The sequence below is a fragment of the Sciurus carolinensis genome, chromosome 14 (assembly GCF_902686445.1).
Source record: "Sciurus carolinensis chromosome 14, mSciCar1.2, whole genome shotgun sequence".
Lineage (NCBI taxonomy): Eukaryota > Metazoa > Chordata > Mammalia > Rodentia > Sciuridae > Sciurus > Sciurus carolinensis.
The window spans coordinates 64,388,777-64,409,845 of NC_062226.1; the positions used below are offsets into that span (position 1 = coordinate 64,388,777).

The 21,069-nt window shown below is 36.8% G+C and overlaps 1 protein-coding gene across 2 annotated transcripts in view; it reads left to right on the forward strand.

The window, feature by feature from the left end:
- Plgrkt (plasminogen receptor with a C-terminal lysine) overlaps nt 1-21,069 on the forward strand; it is a 53,716-nt gene that overhangs the window by 3,145 nt on the left and 29,502 nt on the right. For both annotated transcript variants that reach the window (XM_047525284.1, XM_047525285.1), the window contains one exon: nt 540-626. In XM_047525284.1, coding sequence (XP_047381240.1) covers nt 546-626 — 81 coding nt within the window. In that variant the 5' untranslated portion in view covers nt 540-545. The remainder of the gene's footprint in view (nt 1-539; nt 627-21,069) is intronic.

Consider the following 21,069-nt stretch of genomic DNA (forward strand, 5'->3'; position numbering starts at 1 on the left):
ACTGGGGGAAGATGGCTAAGTGATGTCAGAAATGTGTGGATGGAAATAAGTGGCATGTTGAAGAGGGACAGGAGTTATGACAGGATTGATGTACTGACCCTGAGACACCTAAATCTTCTTAAAACACAAGGGCAGTGAGCACACAAAAATCTGTTCACAAGATACTCAAAGCATCTTCTGATTCACTTCCCCTGAGACGCAAGGTTTTATTGTCCACCTGTACAGAGGGTAAGAGGATGAGTGCTGTCCACCCTGCTCTCAAGATTTACAGCAGGAAGAAAAACCAGGAAATATGGAGCCATATACTTATAGAGTAGGGAGAGATTTTGGAAATGATCTATTCCAGTCATCTAGACTTAGGTAAGTAAATGATGGCCAAGCTGGTTAAGCTAGATGGCTAGTTAGGAGCAAAGACTAGAGTCTAAGCCAGAAATTTTTTTTTTTAACTTTGTCATAAGGTCATGGTAGCCCAAAGCAGAGCGTGCAAGGATGTATGTAGTATATTTTTTTAAGTCTCCTTGTATTTTTTACACTTTTAGATCAAGATGGGGTTTATATTTTCAAAATCTATGAATGAAAACATGAAAAATCAGCAGGAGTTCATGCTTACGAATGCCCAACTTCAGGTATGTTTTGAAATAATTATGCTGTTACGTTTTTTTTCAGTGGTTAAGTTCTGCCACTTGTACTTTAGCTGTTCTCTTTGACCTTCCCCCTCCAAAAAAATTAAATAAAAAAATAAAATGATCTTGGGGCCTCTTTCTCAAAGACAAGATGAAATGAATTGCTAATAATCTGGCAAATGCCCTTGTTTGTCTCCAATCCAGATACTTGTTTCAAAATTTCCTTTCTGTAGAAAGAGATAACTACTTATAGAGTATGATAGGTGGAATAATGCCCTCTCCAAGATATCTGCATATATATATATGTATGCATATATATGTATATATATATATATATACATATACATATACAGAGAGAGAGAAAGAGAGAGAGAGAGAGAGAGAGAGAGTTTTAAGGTACTGAACTACTCTACTTTTGACTTTGAGATGGAGTCAGTCAGGATTGAGAGCCAAAGGATACAGGCAGTCTCTAGAATGTAAAAAAGACAAACAGATTACAGGTTCTCCACTATACCCTCCATACGGACTAAGTCCTGTCAGTCATTTTGTACTATAAACCTCACAACTGTAAAATGATAGATTTCTATTCTTTTAAACCATTAAGTTCTTATAATTTACACCTTTATACCAGATTATACAATGAGTAGATAAAAAAGATCAAGCACAGTAGAGTGTTGTCTAGTTGTCTAATAAAAGTTGTCAAAAAGCACATTGAAATGTTGGAATTCAAAATCAAGGGTTAAAAGTTTGACCCAAATTGTTTTCCTAAGATTTTAGATAAAGATTTCTAGGTCTTGGTTGTCCTTTATGGTGCTGGGAGTAGAAGGTTCTACTGTTAGGCAGTAGAGCCAGTGGTTAAAATGAGGACCAAAGCCAGACTGCGTGGATTTGAATCCCAGCTGCACCCCTGACTAACTATATGATTTGTGCCTCAGTCTCCTGATCTGTACTCTAGAGGTAATAACATCCCCCTCAGAGAGATGTTTTAAGGAGTAAAGTCAATATATATTACATAGAACCACACCTCCAGTAGTTAGAAAAATGCCTCTAGACATTAAGGTGTATTAGGTATTGCTGTTGTTATTGATATTAAAGATTGATAAGAGTGTCCTGTGCAGGATAAATATTTCTTTTGGGGGAATGAAACAATTGAAAGAATGGACAGTTGAATTATTGTTACAGAGCAAAGTGACCTACAAGAGACCAAATATTAGATATTTGAAACCAGTCAATTATGTCAGATACTTAGAACATCCTTGTCAAAGATCTTTAGAAACTATAGTCCCCATGACCATCAGTGTCTGTGAAGGATTGGGGATTTTAGCCTAATGGAAAACTCTTTAGTTAGTCTGTTATAGAAGCCCTGAGACACCTACAGCAGAGATGGAGGACTTTATTACTCACAGCATAACGAGCAGCATAAGCATAATTTTGGTGTCAATTCCCAATGCCCTCTAAGACTCATGGAGGTGACAAAGGTGGGCATGGACTAGTTGGGTGCTGTTCAGTGGATTTATATCACATTTGAGGAATGCTTAGCTTGGGAAATCTTCTGCGTTTATAATGAGCCATGAACGAGGGAGGGGTGAGGGGAAGAAGAAAGGGAGTTGCTTTATCTCATTCCTCAAGGTTGCTCACTGCAGCACAAGCAAGAAATGGCCCATGTAAAGAGCAGTTAAGGCCTTCATTCTTGACCTAACTTGCAAGAATGTGCAGGGACATTCTGGGCTCATGATAATATCCTGATTTATCAGATTCTGAGAATAGCTTTGAGGTTTTTTCCACCCATCCCAGTGGCCAGGTTTTACATAGCTGGGACAGGTCAAATGGTAGCAATTTAGCCATTGCTTAGCTGAACCAAAGGTGAACCCAGGCATTTAGGGGAATATCTGTGAGTCCAGGGTCCTATTGAGCTAGCAGTTTTATCTCAAGTGGCAGAGTCGGGGGGAATAAAGTTTTCCCCAGAGGCTGGCTATTATTCTCTTATGCATAACTGAGATGATACTTGGATATGAACAGGCCAGCCATACTCTCAAACACATCATTTTCTTTAAACAAATTATTTTTTATTTGTTCTTTTTAGATATACATGACAGCAGAGTGTATTTTGACATATTATATATATGGAGTATAACTTATTCTAATTAGAATCCCATTCTTATGGTTGTACATGGTGCGGCAGTTCACTGGTGGTGTATTCATATATGAACATAGGACAGTAATGTCAGATTAATTCTACTGTCTTTCCTATTCCCATTCTCCCTCCCTTCCCTTCATTCCCCTTTGTCTAATCCACTGAACTTCTACATTTTCCTCCCCCTTATTGTGTGTTAGTATCTTCATGTCAGAGAGAACAGTCAGCCTTTGTTTTTTGGGGATTGACATTTCACTCAGCATGGTAGTCTCCAGATCCATCCATTTACTGGCAAAAGTCATAAAGTCATTTATTTTTATGGCTGAGTAATATTCCATTGTGTATATATGCCACATTTTCTTTATCCATTCATCTTTCAAAGGGCACCACAGTTGGTTCCGTGGCTATTGTGAATTGAGCTGCTATAAACGTTGATGTGGCTTATGCTGATTTTAAGTCCTTTGGCTATATACTAAGGAGTGGGTTAACTGGGTGAAATGGTGGCTCCATTCCAAGTTATCTGAGGAATCTTCATAGAGCTATCCAGAGTGATTGCATCACTTTGCAGTTCCACTAGCAATGTATAAGTGAACATTTTCCCCACATTCTTGCCAATGTTTATTGTTGCTTGTATTCTTGATAATTGCCATTCTGACTGGAATGAGATGGAATCTCAGTGTAGTTTTAGTTTGCATTTCTCTAATTGCAAGAGATGATGAACATTTTTTCATATTTGTTGATCGATTGTATTTCTTCTTCTGTGAAGGGTCTGTTCAGTTCCTTTACCCATTTATTTATTGGGTTATTTGTTTTTTTGATGTTAAGTTTTTGAGTTCTTTATATATCTGGAGATTAATGCTTATCTGAGGTGCAAGCAGTAAAGATTCCTACCATTCTGTAGGCTCTTTCTTCATGTTCTTGATTATTTCCTTTGCTGTCATTCTTGATTTTACTTCTTGTGCTTTAGGAGTCTTGTTGAGGAAGTTAGTTCCTGAGCTGACATGATGGAAAATTGGTGCTACATTTTCTTCTAGTAGGGGCAGGGTCTCTGGTCTAATGCCTAGGACCTAGACTAGAAACTTCCTTTGCTCAAACTAGCCAGTTTATGGCCTTTCCCTTATTACTGCAGCCTGGTGAATCACTACAAAGAGTATTTGGTCTGTTTCCAGCAGGTGGCGCTGCAGTACAAGGCAATGGGCCTCTCTGCACGTCACCTGTCATTTCCCCTATTTTTCCCAGGGACTTTACCATGTTTGTATAAGACCATCTGGGAGGATATTAGGGTATTCAGATCCTCTGGTCACTATGGGTTTTATAATACAAACATGTAGCACAGAAATTTCATGAAACATTTATATGCAGTGGGAAAGTGTGGACACAGTGCAGTATCTTGAATTGGTTCAAGGTCCCTCTAATTTCCCTTCTTCATTATAAACTTTGCTCACTCTACCAGTTGAGTTCAGATGCTTCCTCCTACCCTCTCAGTTTGACTACAAACCAAATAGTATGATGTAAGTCCTTCAGGGGTTATCATATAGGTTCAGGAGAGTAGGTGGGTAGGGTCAATCAGGAGTACACAAGGGTAGGAAGGACTTTTTGTTCTTTGACTCCTCATCACAGAATGGACACTCCTGTGTGCCCCTGGCTGTGGAGAGCACTGCTGTCCAGGGGAATTACTTTTTTAGCCTTCACTGGTACCACAGTGCTGCCCTGTGGCCCTTGGTAACCTGGGCCACCTTAGTGCTCAGCACACCTCTCTCCGTGGGACCAAGTAAACTCTGGTACCTACATCCAACAGAGCCATAAAAAGTTGGGTCCCTCTTCAAAGTTCCCCAGCACACCCAGACTTCTTTCTGAAAGACCTACAGTCTTTCCTGAGGGCAAGGAGCGGGGGAAAGCAGCTTGGTGCCAGAAAGCAAGCTTTTGTATTTACTTTCAGTTTCAAGTGGCTTCCTGCCACGGCTCAACAAATTAAATGTCTAATGATTTCAGTTGACCCAAAGTTCTATATACTCATCCCTGACACCATTTTTTAGGCTTCAGGGACCCCGTGCTTCAGCAGCCACAGACACGTTATATTGCCTTTGGTTGGAATGTGGAACCTGCTGCCCCATTATCATCAGAGCATTCTTCCTGTCTCCCACCCCAGAGGAGAGTATTGCCACAACTAAAGCACTATTTGGGCAGCTTGCTTCAACCCTATCTGTTTATTTTTATTTTTTTGCAGTACTGGGATGGAGCCCAGGGCCTCAAGCAAGCGGGGCAAACACTCTACCACTGAGCTGCATCCCCAACTCTCAACCCTACTTTTTGGTGCTCAGTCTCACTCACCATACAGGACAGTGTGTTGCTTTACCCTCCCACCCTCACCATGCAGGAGAGAGCAGGTATTATGAGATCTTAGGGATTTTACTATGTCTTCTAACTCAAACAATGAGAGCCTTGTCTTTTCCAGAAAGCCATGTGTCTATCATCATCTCATCCTTGTTGCCCAAATTGGTTTTTGCCCGACTTGCAAATTAACAAGTTAGCTTGTTATGATTTCACAGATGCTAGTGAAAGACCTTATTCTCACCGCACAGCATGCTGCATGTTGGCACCAGTCTTCTGTGTACTCCATTTCCCATGAAGGGGATGTAGGCGAGCCTAGTTGGAGGTTGAGTTGCGTACAATGGGTTTGTGAAACCTACCACTTTTATTGTGAGTGGCAAGCAAACCTGCATTTTAATGAGGAGGAGTTGCTACCTTATCCCTCAAGGCTGCTAACCACAACTCTGGGAAAGTGCCCAAAGAGAGAGCTGCAACCCTGGCCTAGCCCGCAAGAACGTGCAGGCAGACCCAGGGACTATGGGGGATTAATTCTTGTAACATATGTGCTGATTAAGAAGACTGGTTTTCCCATTGATTGTTATTTCCTTGTTGATTATTATTTATCTGTTAATTTCAAGGAAGGATAGCCAGGAGAATATAGATTACACAGTTAAACAAGTCTTGGAACCCTGAAGTTACTTGAGTTCTGATCCTAACGGGGGCAGCCTAAAGAGAAACATTGCCATCTGTAGTAGTTTTGGAAGATCAGGTTGGTCCTTAAATATTCCCTATTTAAAATAATTAAACTTCCAGAATCATTCTTGGGTTTAGAGCTATTGTTTCTTTCTAAAAAAGCATCATGAAGTATTTGACATATACAACAGAATATATTTATAATAAATGTTTAAGTTATGAAGCATAGTAAAATGAACATCAACCAACCCACAAATAACTTAAGAATTATGTTATCACAATACTCGGGAGCTACGTGTAGGATCCTCCCTACTTGTTGAGTGACTCCAAACTGTGAAAGCTAGGTTATATACGTGACCTCCTGTCTAGAAGTCCCTAGGACAGAGGAAGACCTGGCAATTGTGATGACATGGGCCATTGGAATGGAGGGTGACATGAATTTATAAGATCTTCAGACGAGAAATTACAAAAAAATCCTGATTGAAATACCACGCTTAAATAATATATTTAACTTGTGATTATGTGTTGTGTGTATGTGTTGACTATTTTTTTCAATGAAAATGATAAATAATAGAATAAATAAGCAAAATTTTTATTAGAGAAAAATATAATGACTTGAATCCTTATTCTAGTGGGTTTTATTTCTACTTTGTAAAAGAAAAAAAGAAAAATCACAACTCAATAATTTCTTATTATCATTTTTTCTTTCATGGAAAAGGACTAAAATTAGAAATTTAGCAACATCTCCTATACCAGTGGACAGGTTCTCAATCTTGGATGTACATTTAGTTCATTAATGGGCTCTTGAATATTTAGGTCCTGCCCCAGACCAATCAGATCTCTCATGGCTCTGTGTGGATGTCATTGTTATTTTAAGCTTTCCAGAGGGTTATAGTACACTGTCTGGCATGAGAAACTTTGTCCTTTCCTTTTTTCTCTTGTGATGCTACATAACCATAATTAGTGATTGAAAGTGATTCAATGAAATCTATGTAGGAGGTGGAACCAAATAAGTTTTCACTTCATAGGAAGTTAATCATGAAATGAAATTAATTATTGGGGTCTGGTCAATCAAAATTTGTAAGTCCTGAAACTGAAATGTTTTCTTCTATTGAAAGATGGAGGAAATTCATACTATGAGTTATAGTGATATTTTCAAATCATGAGCAATCTTCAATTTCCCACTAGAAATTGCCTTTTCTAACATCTTACTGAGGGTGATGGATAGGTAGTCAGTAAGCTTTTACGCCTATGAAAATGAATACTTTCTTAAAATGCCACTAGGTGGCACACCTAAACTAATTTTATTTCACTTGACTGTCCAGAAAAGCATCTTGCTGTTATGAACTAGGATGGAAACAGGAAGTCTAAAACAGAAAGAATGAGAGAATGGATTTCATAGGTCCATGCTATGTGACAATGCTATTGTGGTTATAGATTAGTTGTGCAATGAATAAATTTTTTTCATTGTTTGCTATGTTTGGGCAACAAACCAAAGATTAAAAAACAAAACAAAACAGAACCAAAACAAACAAACAAACAAAACAAACAAACAAAAAAAAAACAAGAAAAAGAAAAGTCAAAAAACTCAAAACAAGAGCAAAAAACCATGAAAACAGACTTTAACCTGTACAGTGAAAAAAATGAAGCCAGAATTTATAGATTCCTTTCATTTTCCTTGAAAGCAGATGAAAGATAGTATTCTAAATGTACTAATAAAAAGAAAACAGTTCCAGACACATCCTGTGAGGGTTTTCTTAGCCATTTCAATATTCATTTTTCCATTTCTATAAATTTCTATGGAATGTCTAACATGTGCCAGCTGAATCAGGAACTAAGATACTTTGCTAAATGAATTTCTTCTTCCAAGCAATTCTTGTTCTTGCCCAGGGGCAATGACAACCAGCAGTTTCAATACTGTGTTCAGAACTGAAAATTCTGTAATGTTTGTGAACCAAAATTGAGTTGGTGTCAAATGTCTTCAAAGTGCTAGAAGATTATGGAGCAACATCTTCAGGTTTGAGAGGAAAACCCCCAAACTCTACATTTAGAAAATTGTACATACTTGCAGATGAAAAGAGAAATTCAGACATGCAGATATTCAGAAAATGAGTCATCTAGGTGTCATTGAAAAAATTAACTGAAGATATATAATCTCGCCAATTAATAAAGACATATTAAGAGCTACCAGCAAAATCTAACTTGCTAATATACATATAGAGCCAACATTTTAAGCCAACATTTTGGCAATCTTGTTTCTTCAACCCTATCTTCATTTACCTTTATTATTATTATTTTTTTGTTTTTGGCTGGAATGTACTTTATAGCAAATTTCAACTTAACTGTACATACTTCAGTATGAATCTCTGACAGATTGTATGCTATACTACAATGCTATGTAGACAAATTGGTTAGGGCTAAAGATTAGTTGTGTGGCAACTAAATATGGTTATAACCATATTTAACTAAATTAATGTAGTTATTAATAACCATATTTAACTAAATTAACAATAATTCTTTCCTTTTGTGATACCTTATCTCAATTTCTTCATACACTTTTTTTTATAATTGTTTGAAATCTGAATCCAAGTTTTTGCATTATACTTGGTTAGTAGGGCTCCCAAGTCTTTCTTAATTTGTGACAATATCCCTTCCTTTTGACCTGCCATGCATTTGTTTACTGAAGAAACCAGGTCATCTGTTCTATGGCTGTCCCCTGATTGCTTCCTCGTCAAATTATCGAACATATCCTTCTGTCCTTCTGTCCTTCATCCTTCCTACATGCTGACATAATCCAGGGCTTTGCTGAGACTCAGGTTCAATTTTTTTTTTTTTTTCAAGAATCCCTTAGGAGTAGAGTTTGTACATCACACCACAAGCATATAAGACATGGTTGTCTTATTTTCAGTGATGTCAACCTTACCTATCCCTTATAACGTTCCCCACCAACCTGTCATTGTGTGACTTTACTACCCATTTGTGATCATTACATAGATAGATTACTTCATTCGGGCTGAGAAATGGTGATTTAAAAAGATTCCTTCTGTCTGCATTTATTAGCTGGAAGCTTATTAAGAACTTTCCTTTACTAACTATTGGTTATCTCAAGTACAGTTGATACAGGAAGCACAAAATGAATGCTTGACCCTTTCTTTTAATTTAGCCATTTTCATAATAGTGAACTGATACCAGAGCAATCTACATATTTAACAAAATAATTTTTTATTTGTATACTATGACTGTAAACTCTTGATGTATTTTAATCAGTTGCAGTCATTCTTGTTTTTGATGCTCAAATTGTCCCATTTTTGGCTAGGGGGAGCTCGTTCAACCTGACATCTGTGTCCTTTGAATAAGAACCAATCAATCCTTGTTGTGAGATGAGACCCAATCAATCCTTGTTGTGAGCAGGTCTCATCTCCCACATTTAAGTATGTAGTTTAGTAATAAGGATTATTATGCTTTGTGTAGTTGCTCTGAGGTTTGAATGAGGTGATACATGTGCAGGAATTTAGCACAGACCATTGACCCCATGTAACACTCGGCAAGGTCAGTAATTTGAGCTAAACTTTTATTACTAGCAGTGCCGTCGTGCATTCACTTACCATATATTTGTGGAGCCCTGCTCTACTCCAGGCAATAATTTGGAAGGGGAGATACAACAATGCACAATGCTGGCAAAGTCCCTCCCTCATGGACCTTACATGCCAGCAGGGGTGCGGGCATCAAGCCAACTAGCCAGGGTGTGTTGCTGGTGTTGAGTTCTGTGAGGGAAAAAAGCAGGGTGAGGGCATAATTTTCAAAGAATGTGGATTGGTGGGGAGATGCCATTTTCAGTAGAATAGGTGGTGAAGACCTCTCAGAAAGGTGACATTTGAGCGGAGCCTCGAGGGAACTGAAAATGTAAGCCAAAAGAAAGTATAGAAAAGATGGTTTCAGGCAGAAGGAAAGTGAGGGCAGAGACTTGGAGGGGGAGGACCCGTGTTGAGTTGGAGGAGCACCAAAAAGTCTGGTGTGGCCTGAGTTCTGGAAGGGTCGGGGAGAGACTCTGATGGCCCAGCACCTATCATGACTATTCTGACCTGGGAAGTCATGAAAGGGTCTGGTGTAGAGGAATGGCATGACCTGATGCTTTTTATGACATGAAATATAGTGTGTGCTCAATGTGCTTTTTCAGATACACAAAAATTAAAACAAGCAAATAACTTTCATCAGAAAGAACACTTTAAAATTGCCTAAGCCTTCATAACTCCAAAGTCTGTTCTTCTTGTGCCCTCCCATCTGTTTTTCTGTTTGCTTTAGGTGGAAACTTTGCCAGCATCTTGAACTAGAAAGGGCTCTGTGTTCTCAGAAAAGCAAAACAGCACAGTATGTACTTTGTAGACTTGTGGTGACAAGGGACCCAAAATGTAGAGTAGGTGGTGAGAAGTTGGGGAGAGTAGCCAAATCTTCTGCAGGTGGAGACATGAGGGAGTAGGTGGCATGTGGCACAGGGCCTGAAGTGTCAGGGGATTTAGCTAGGAAGTGCCTTGAATAAAAGGGGCAACCTGATCACAAGTTCACCAGGACCTTGTGTGGCTGTGAGGAAGCGTGATCAAATTCCTATGCTTGGGTCTCCAACTGTCCTTAACTTATCCTTCTGGGACCCCTTTATGCCTATGTCTCCCACACCCACTATCTATTCTTTCTCTCCCCATGTCACTTACCAATAATCATTTTTCTGAGGTATTTTTTTTTAATTGTGGTAAAATATACATCATATACAAATCACCATTCTAAAACTTACAATTCAGTGGCCTTTAGTAAATCTACGATGTTGTGCAATCATTACCACTATTTAATTTTATGACATTTGGATTACTCCAAAAGGGAAGCCTACACCTGTAAAGCAGTCACTCATCCCCACATCCCCAACCCCAGCTCTTGGCAACCATGAATCTGTTTTCTGTCTCTATGGATTTGTCTCTATGGACATTTCATATAAATGGAATTCTACAACACATTGTCTTTTGTGTCTAGCTTCTTTTACTTAACAAATGTCTTTCTGGATTCAGCCATGTTGTAGCATGTATCAGTGCTTTGTTCTTTCTTTTTTTTTTAAATAGACTGAATAACATTCCATTATGGATATTTCACATTTTGTTTATCCTTTCATCTCTTGGTGGATATTTGGGTTGTTTCTGCCACTTGCTATTGTGAATAATGCTGTTATGAACATTCTTGTTCAAGGATTTCTTTTTGAACACTTGTTTTTAATTATCTTGGGGTAAATACTAGGAATGGAATTGCTGAGTCATGTGGAAATTTTATGTTTAACTCACTGAGGAACCACCAAATTGTTTTCCACAGTGGCTGCACTTTTTACATTCTCACCATATGTGGAAGGCTTCTGATTTTTCCAGTCCCTACCAATACTTGTTTTTTCTCTGTTCTTCATCTTTCTTTCCTCTTCCTTCTTCTTGCCATCTAGTGGGGTATCTAATCATAGTTTTGATTAGAATTTCCATAATGACTGACAACATTGAACATTTTTTCATGTGCTTGTTTACCATTTGGATATCTTCTTTGGAGAGATGTCTGTTTTGGTCCTTTACCCATTTTAAAATTGGATTATTTGTCTTTTCATGGTTGAGTTGTAATAATTCTTTATATATATTATGGGTACTAGATCTTTGTCAGATACACAATTTGCAAAAGTATTCTCCTAATCTGTGGGTTGTCTTTATTCAATGCTGTCCTTTGAAGCACACATTTTTAATTTTTGTGAAATCCAATTTTTCTTTTGTTGCTTGTACTTTTGGTGTCATATCTGAAAAACTATTACTAAATTCAGGGTCATAAGGATTTGCTCCTATGTTTTCTTCTGAGAGTTTTAAGGTATTAGCTCTTATTTTGCTCTTTGACCCATTTTTTAGTTAATTTGTTATATGGTATGTGATATATACACATACTGCATGTGGATGTCCAGTTGTCCTAGCCTGAGATCCATTCTTTTTTTAAAAAATTCTTTCCTTCTTTCTTTTTTCTCTTTTTCTTTTACCAGGGATTGAACCCAGGGGCACTTAATAACTGAGCCACATCCTCAGCCCTTTTAATTAACTAATTCATTTATCTTTTATTTTGAGATGGTCTCTCCAAGTTGCTTAGGACCTTGCTAAGTTGTGAGGCTGGTTTCGAACTTGCAATCCTCCTGATGAGGTCCTTTCTTTATGAAGTTAGCCACTGTACAGCAAAGATTTGGGGTAGCAGACTAAGTCTATAACAGCCTCAGATGAAGGTCCTATTCACACAATCTCCATGAAGAGGACATCTTGACTTATTAGTGGTCTTTGTCTAGGAATGGTAGGGAGTGAAAGTGAAACAATTTATGAATATTGTTGGTGCCATAAATGCATGTCTACAAAGGTAGACAAATAGTAAATAAAGGTCAAGCCACCAAACTGATCCTTTGCTACCTATGCTTTCCATCCAGACAGTGGGACCAGACACTTCCTACACTTACTTCACTGATTCTAGGTTTGTTCACAAACTTAAGTGAGACCAGTGAATCCAGTTATAGAAAATCAAAAGGCTCTTCTTTTTCTTTTCCTTCCTCACGCTATAATTTTATTTTCTGATCAGAGTGAAATGTAATTGTTTTTTAGTCCTTTATTGCTTGAGCAAGAAGGAATCAGTCTTACTCTGAAATATTGTTTGAGACTGAAGATTATGAAAGGAGAGAATGACTGAACTTTCAGGCAGGTTGGCAAGGCATAAGAGGAAACCTAGAAAGGAAAATTGGGCCCCAGGTTGTTGCTTACAGGATTTAAGGCCAAGGTATGACTGCCAAGGACTAGGGATTCATTCTCCTTTGTGTGTAACTGGAAGTTCACAGGCACTGGACTCAGACACATCTGGGTCCAACCTTGCCTTCATCACTTACTGGTTGAGTGACTGTGTTAGGCAGCTTTCTGTTACTGTGGCAAAATACCTGAGATGATCAATTTTAAAGGAGGTAAGATTTTTCTTAAGGTTTCAGTTTATGATCACTTGGATCCATCATTTTAGGCCTGCGGTGAGGCAGATTATTATGGTATGGAGCATGTGGAGGAGCAAAGCTGCCCATCTCATGGTAGCCAGGAAGCACAGCAAGAGGGCTCATTTTTTTAACAAAGCCACGTCCCTGAATCCCATTAAGCTATGAATCCATAAATGGATTAATCCATTCATGATCCCACATGATCCAACCACCTCCAAAAACCCCACTTCTGAACACTGGTACATTGTAGAGTCAACTTTGACACATGAGCTCCTGGGGGACATGAAAATGACCCTGTTTAAATAACATAGGCTTCTTCATCTCTAAGATGGGATAATATCCAAGTACTAGGTCATGTGGCAGAATATGCTGAATAATGTTCCTTTTTTTTTTCCTTGTCTACTTTCCTCTCTGTTTGCTCACAATCACTATTTTATTCTTCTATCTCTAATTTCATTCTCCTATTTTCACTCTTTGCCATATTTTTAAAAAAATTAATATTATTTTTTGATTCATTATACAAAAATGGGGGTACAACTTTCATTTCTCTGGTTGTACATGAAGTAGAATCACACCATTTGTGTGATCATACATGTACATAGGATAATGATGTTTGTCTCATTCTGTTATCTTTCCTTCTCCCTGCTCCCTCCCCACTCCTCATTTTCCTCTGCACAATCTATCCTTTCTCCATTCTTCCCTTACCTCTGACCCCCATTATGTATCACCATCCACTTATCAGAGAAATCATTCAGCCTTTGGATTTTGGGGATTGGCTTATTTCACTTAGCATGATATTCTCCAACTCCATCCATTTACCTGCAAATGCCATAATTTTATTCTTCTTTATGGATGAATAGTATTCCGTTGTGTATATATACCACAGTTTCTTTATCCATTCATCAATTGAAGGACATCTAGGTTGGTTCCACAATCTGGCTATTGTGAATTGAGCTGCTATGAACATTGATGTGGCTGCATCACTGTAGTATGCTGATTTTAAGTCCTTGGGGTATATGCCAAGGAGTGGGATAGATGGGAAAAATGGTGGTTCCATTCCATGTTTTCTAAAGAATCTCCACACTGCTTTCCAGAGTGGCTGCACTAATTTGCAGCCCCACCAGCAATGTTTGAGTATACCTTTTCCCCCACATCCTTGCCAACACCTGTTGTTGCTTGTATTCTGGATAATCGCCATTCTAATTGGGGTGAGATGAAATCTTAGGGTAGTTTTGATTTGCATTTCTCTTCTTACTAGAGATGTTGAACATTTTTTCATATATCAGTTGATTTCTTGTATATCTTCTGTGAAGTGTCTGCTCATTTCCTTAGCTCATTTATTGATTGGGTTATTTGTATTCTTGGTGTAAAGTTTTTTGAGTTCTTTATAAATTCTGGAGATTAGTGTTCTATCTGAAGTGCATGTGGCAAAGATTTTCTCCCACTCTGTAGGGTCTCTCTTAACAGTGTTGATTGTTTCCTTTGCTGAGAAAAACTTTTTAGTTTTAATCTATCCCATTTATTGATTCCTGCTTTTATTTCTTGTGCTTTGGGAGTCTTGTTAAGGAAGTCAGATTCTAGGCTGGCATGATGAAGATTTGGACCTATTTTTTCTTCTGGTCTAATTCCTAGGTGCTTGATTCATTTTGACTTTTATACAGGGTGAGCAGGAGGTATCACAATACCAGACCTTAAACTATACTACAGAGCAATAGTAACAAAAGCGGCATGGTATTGGCACCAAAATAGACAGGTAGACCAATGGTACAGAATAGAAGACACAGAGACAGACCCACATAGGTACAGTTATCTCATACTAGACAAAGGTGACAAAAACATACAATGGAGAAAAGATAGCCTTTTCAACAAATGGTGCTGGGAAAACAAAATCCATATGCAGGAAATGAAATTTGCCATCTTTTTTTTTTCTTCCTTATCCCTATACCTTCAGTTTTGGAGTAAGCATATGCTCTTCCAGTTTCCCCTCACCACTGCCATGTAGGATATTTAGCACTTTAAACAATCAATTCTGGCAAATGACTGAGAGGCCAAATTACCTGTGTGCCCACAGCCTTTCAGAGGATTACTGGATCCCAATGGGCATGCTTAGCTCTGAAACACTAGAAGACATTTTTGAGTATCTCCTCCAGAGACATGGAAGAACCAGAGTCATTCCAAAAATTTCCTGTGACCTGACCTAATGTTTTTTTCTTCTTTTTTCTTTATTTAGGAAACTTCAGAACAAAACATTCCTAGTTTAAAATGAGCTCAGCAAATAGCAATTTGACTTGTGTTCTATGTGGAATATTGAAAAGAAACCAGCATAAAGTTAGGAAGTTACTGAGTGGAGATTTTACTGAATCATGTATTTGAAGCTGACTGATTGCATAAGGATATTTCCTGTTTTCAATTTTTTTTTTGTCCAGAGATTTGACACCAATTATCATACTTAGCATTCACTTTACAAATATTTCCAATCTGCATGTAACCATATTTTTAACTGAAAATTTTAAAGAGTTGATAATTTAAAATTCATTATCTACCTTTAATAGTTTCTAAGACTTTTGAATTGGATATAAACCAGAATTCTGAACATATTCTCTCATGCTGCTTCAAATCATTATTTCATGTCAACCAGGTGACTGCTATGTTGGTTATTTTGTTTGACTTCACCCTTACCCTTATCCAACTCCATTCCCTTTCTCCTTCTTCACTAGAAGACAGAGTGACTTCTTATTGTTACAAACCTCTGATGCCTTCCCATCCCTGTGGTTACCTAAACCCCATCACAGTCAGCTCACTGTCCCTTAATTAAATTCTTTTTAGTTAAACTGTTTCAAGTCTAAGAGGGCGTGCACTCTCTATTTCCTGTTGATACCACTTAAAGAAGATAATGGCACGTTCATGTTCTTGTATAAGCCATTATCTGAAATTTAAAAGATATGTGCTATTTCTTGCCTTTCTCTGGGATCCAGGTCATACTGTGGATCTGTCTTATCCAAATGCTTTGCAACAGACCCCAATGTTAGACAAAGTTTTAGTGTGAACAAAAGCTTCAGTGTATTTTTCTAGAGAAGCATAACCTACAACAATTAATCCAGTCCCTTTGATACTAGAACTAGTTATTGCCTTAATTATAATTTTTTTAATTTGATCTAATTAGTTTATACATGACAGCAGAACGACTTTTATGTGTTTGATGGCATCTGTTAATTTCTGTCTTAAGCTGATAGCAATGTTGGTTGCATAGATTGGGTAATGAAGTATAATCATTTACACTTGAAAATGACAGCCTTAGATGCTTACTTCTGTTGCCAAAAATAATAATCATGAATAAATAAATAAAAATTAACAGGTACAATTAAGGCCAGTTATAATTTTTTCTTGCTTTTAAAAATAAATTTCTAAGCCCAAATCTAATTTTATCATTTATTTTGTTGTCCTATGAGCTTGGTTTCTGGATTTTAGAGGGTAAAATCTCTCCAAATCTATACTTATCCTTAAACTTAAACAAGAATTTGTAAAGCAATGCCTCAAGATGTTTCTGAAAAATACGTCAGAATTACCTTATACTTCTGCCTGACAGTGTGATGGAGCATGTTGGCATTTTCACTTAAATTTTCTTATTAATGTTTATGTTAAAGATAGAACCCCAAAAAGAGTATTACAAAACAGAGTTATTGTTTATTCAATTCTTATTAAGGCTGCTGTATGTCAGGCCCTGTGCTAATGAGAATATAAAGATGAAAAAACAAGGTTTAGAAGTTTTATGGTACTTATGTGTTCTGAAATAGTTCAAATTACTTTACATGGTATTTTTATTGGAAGAAGAAATAGTTGGATCATCTTCAGTAAGCAAAAATTTTGTGTTCTCTTCAAATCTATTTGGTAAATGAATGATGTTAGTTTTAGATTTTCTGGTTATTTATTGAAGATAATTAGAAACGTGGCTCATTATATAAGGGATTTATTTTATTATAATAATATGAATATATCATTTGGGAATCTGAATTTTTGTTATATGTGGAAATATCCACTTGATTTTAAAATTATTGTTGATGACTTAGATGCCAATTTATATCAAAAATAATTATTTTTAGCTATGTACCCCAAAATAAAAATATTAATTTGAAGTCATATTTATTTTGAAGAGACCTTGAACATGAAGACCTCAAAGTTTTAAAAGCTGTATTGTAGTGGGGTTATGAGTGATTTCCCTCTCTTGAAAAACTCTGATTATGTGTTATATTTATAAAGACCTTAACAGTAGCAGCTCTTACTGTTAAGAAGTCTGTTCACCCACAGGCTTTGGGTGAACCAGTCTTTGCACATATTATAATAAAAGTCCAAACACCATAAGTCCTATTTGGCAATGAATATTTTGATTTGATATTCTGTTCATGTTTGTAGTATTTAGATATTTGCATATGCAAATATTTTAGGATGCTAAAAAGCAAAGGCAATTTTATTCAGTTAGTTTTAAAAACCTTTTAATATTATTTCCCTTTTACATAGTACTTTGTTATTTGCCCCTTTAAATGGAGCAATTAGAGCTTTCATTTTCAAAAACTGTCATTTGCAAATGCTTTCCTTCCTTTTTTAAAGTATGTTTAAACATGATATAATTTCTCTAAAACTTTATGGTATATAATAGGGTATTTCAGATGTGGACCTCTCCAGCAAGAGAATCTCAAAGGCACGGCTCTTTGCTTTATGTTCCTCATATTTTATAGTGAGATTTATTAATGTTAAACCAAATTTGTAATCTTAATAACACCTTACTCAGTAATGTAATGTTTGTTATTCATTACAATGTGGGAGAAATGCCAGCATGCTCATAGAATCACCAAAACTTTTATGAAAAGTCAGAGCACCTAAATATTAATCACTCAGAAATCAAATTGTTTTATGTGGACTTCCTTCCCCAAGAAGATTCAAAGCAGTTGCTAGATGGAGGGAAGATCAATGCCCACTTCTTTCAGTTTTCCTTCCTTCAGTAGAAGGCTTGTGCCAATTTTGCAGGTTAACAGAATTGGTTTTTTCTCCCTGAATCTCTTGATGTGGTCTGTTAAGTCTCTTAAGTTTCTATAGCTCTTCTGTGATTAAAGCTTACATTTCTTCTGGAGAGTCTCTGACATGCTGAAGTTCCACAACTGGGTGGTAGTTTTCTCATTCTTTCTAAATTTGAGCAGCAAAGCATTTCTGGATCATCACTATCCCTGGTGTTTCCCTTTTGCAGGGTGGGATTGGGGGATGGGCAAGGATGTAGCTACTGCCCTATCAGCTTGTCTGGAGTCACAAAGAGAATCTCAATCTTGGAAGAGACCTTATTTATTTTTTGCCCCATTTTGCTGTCCATCTGCCAGATAATCTAATCTTGCTACATGTCTTCAGAAGGTATGGTTCAAACTCAGCTTTAACCCATGTTCATATTTTGATTCCTCTGCTGCAGAGTTCTTATTTACACAGTCTCAACTATGCCTTCTTTCAAGTTTTATGTCTCCCAGTTCTAGTTTTTAAATAAATGGATACAAGGTAGAGAAGGAAGTGTCCAGGGCTCCAAAGAACTGCCTCAGAGCCACATTTAGAAATGGTGAAAAAGCTCACAAACCTTAGGGGTTATGCCTAGTGCAACCAAACACTAGGACCAGCTAACGCTTGCTGCCTTTTTGTGCCCCATGAATTCAGTGAACTGAAGGCAGCACTTTAGACAATTACCTGTAGTGACTGCATTCCTCATGCACAAGCCAGGCTAACCAAGCCCTCTAACTGCCTGACCATTACTTCGTCCCACTTTTCATTCATTCTCTGATTCATTCATTTCACAGATATTTACTTTATTTAAGGTGATGATGATGCAATAATGGCAAACAGATTCACTGCCCACATATAGCCTTCATTTTCATATATATATATATATATATATTATATGAAAAATCTGTCTCTGAGGGGGAGATATCTAGGAGAGGTATAACCTGAGGTTTCACCCGAGTAAAGCCTTGTGTCAGGTGAGGGAATAGCCAGCATGATTGCTTCATTCATGTTGCTTGTTGCCACTAATTGAAAGCCCATAATTTTGTTTTGTAGTCCACACATTCATACTTATGACTAAATATTTGCTTCTAGGCAAGTATACTCAATAGAAAATAAGAATAAAATTGAAATTGAAATTTTAGCTAAAATGGTGATTTTGGTTTATTCAGAAGAAAAAAATTGTCATTTTTGACTTTATTTTTATTATGAAATGAGACTCACTTCCAATTTACAACTTTAAAAATGAGAATCATTGTGTGATCCCTCAACTCTCTAATAACAAAGTGCCTAATTTTAATGAGACAAATTGTTTCAATGTGTGTTTCAATGTATCACTGTAGAATTATCCATAGCTGGCTTTCCATCTGTACATTGAGAACAATGATAGGAATGCAACAAAATAATGCTTAAGTATTATTTCAGCACTGATTCTCAGAGGGCAAAAATATTTTTTCCTCAGTGTGTTCTTCCTAAATATTTATTTATTTAATATTTTAGTGCCATCTGGATATTTTCTTTGTTCATTTTTTTTTCTGTCAAATGATTTGGAATCTCCCCAGTACTTAGCATTTACTTTGCAACTAATTCTGATTCATATATAACCATAATTTCTCATGAAAACAAAAATTACTTAAAAATTTAAAATTTGTTATCCAAATATTAGATCTAATCCAAACCAGAATTCTGAAAATATTCTCTCAAGCTGAATCAAATCATTATTTCATGTTTAGTCAGGGGACCGTTCTGTATTTGGCCTCGCTCTTGCTGAGTCTGGCTTTGAACTTGTGACTCTCTTGCCTCGGCCTCCTGAGCCACTGGGATTATAGGTGTGTGCCACCATGCCAGCAAAATATATTAATTTTAAACCACATTTGCTTTAAGGAAATTTTGAGCATGAATATCTCAAAGTTTTAAATGCTATGAGAGAGTAGAAATTATAAGTTATTTTCTTCTCTTGAAAAACTAAATTTATCTTACTATTTACACAAACAAGTGAACAACACAGTGAGTTGTAGTTCTAGACCTTATACCTTAACAATAACAACTAATTTGCTGATTGAGAATATATATTTTAATTCAATTTTTGTTTATATTTTTAGTTTTAAAATGTTTGTATATTTAAACTTTAGGACACTTCAGAACAAAAGAATCTATATTAGGTTAGATTTTTTTAAAAACCTCTCAAAATTAATTAATTCCTAAGTAATATTCTGTTTCTTTTACCCTTTAATAAATACACCAGTTATAAATTCCATATTTGAGAGCTGTCATTCACAATAACTAGATACCCAAATACACAAAACATATGAAGAAAAAATCCCCAACAATCTGCCTATTGTGAATGATAGAAGGAAGAACAAGTAATCCTAAGAAACATGGGGTGAAAGTAAATGACCATGGTTTTGTCCTCTTCATGTATTTTGTTGGAGGAAAAGTTATCTAGTGGTAAAGTGCTACCTGGCATCATATCACCATATGGTGCTTCCTTCTAAAAAAAAAAAAAAAAAAAAAAAAAAAAAAAAAAAAGTGTTTAAACATAATATAATTTCCCAGAAGTTTTAGGGTGCAAAATGAGGTATTTCAGATCTGTTCCTCCATGAGAGGACCTACAAAGCACATCCATTTGCTTTGTGCCATGCATATATTCTTTTGTGAGGTTGGGTGCAGTGAGGGAGAAATGCCAGCATGCTCATAGTTTTATCAAACTGAAAACTTAGCACTTCTTAATATTAAAACTTAGAGATGAAATGGTTGTCTATAGACTTTCTTTACCAGGGGCACTCAAAGCAGTTGCTTAAGGAGGGAAGATCATTACTCACTTCTCTCAGTTTTTCTTCTTCCAGGTGAAATGTTGCATTACTTTCTTGGCTTAACAGAATTATCTTTTCCCTGTGGATCACTTTACCTGGTTTTCGGAAACTTCAGTATTTACAACTTTCTGCAATTAAAAGTGCCTTACTTCTGGAGAGTTCCTGATGTGCTCTTGCTGAAGTTCCAAGACTAGACTTAGGTTTCTCATTTTTTCTTAATCTAAGCAGCAAAGCATTTCTGGAGCATAACCTTTGATGTTCCCTTTTTGTAGGGTAGAGGGGTTGAAAGTTGAGGATATGACTTGCTGCCCTATCAGTTGGCCTAGCATCATTGACCTCACAGTTGAAGGGGACCCCATTCAGATAGGAAGAAGCTCATAAACCTCAGCAGGTTTGCTGCGTACAGCTGGCACCACAGCCAGCTTTATTTCCCATGAATTCAGCAAC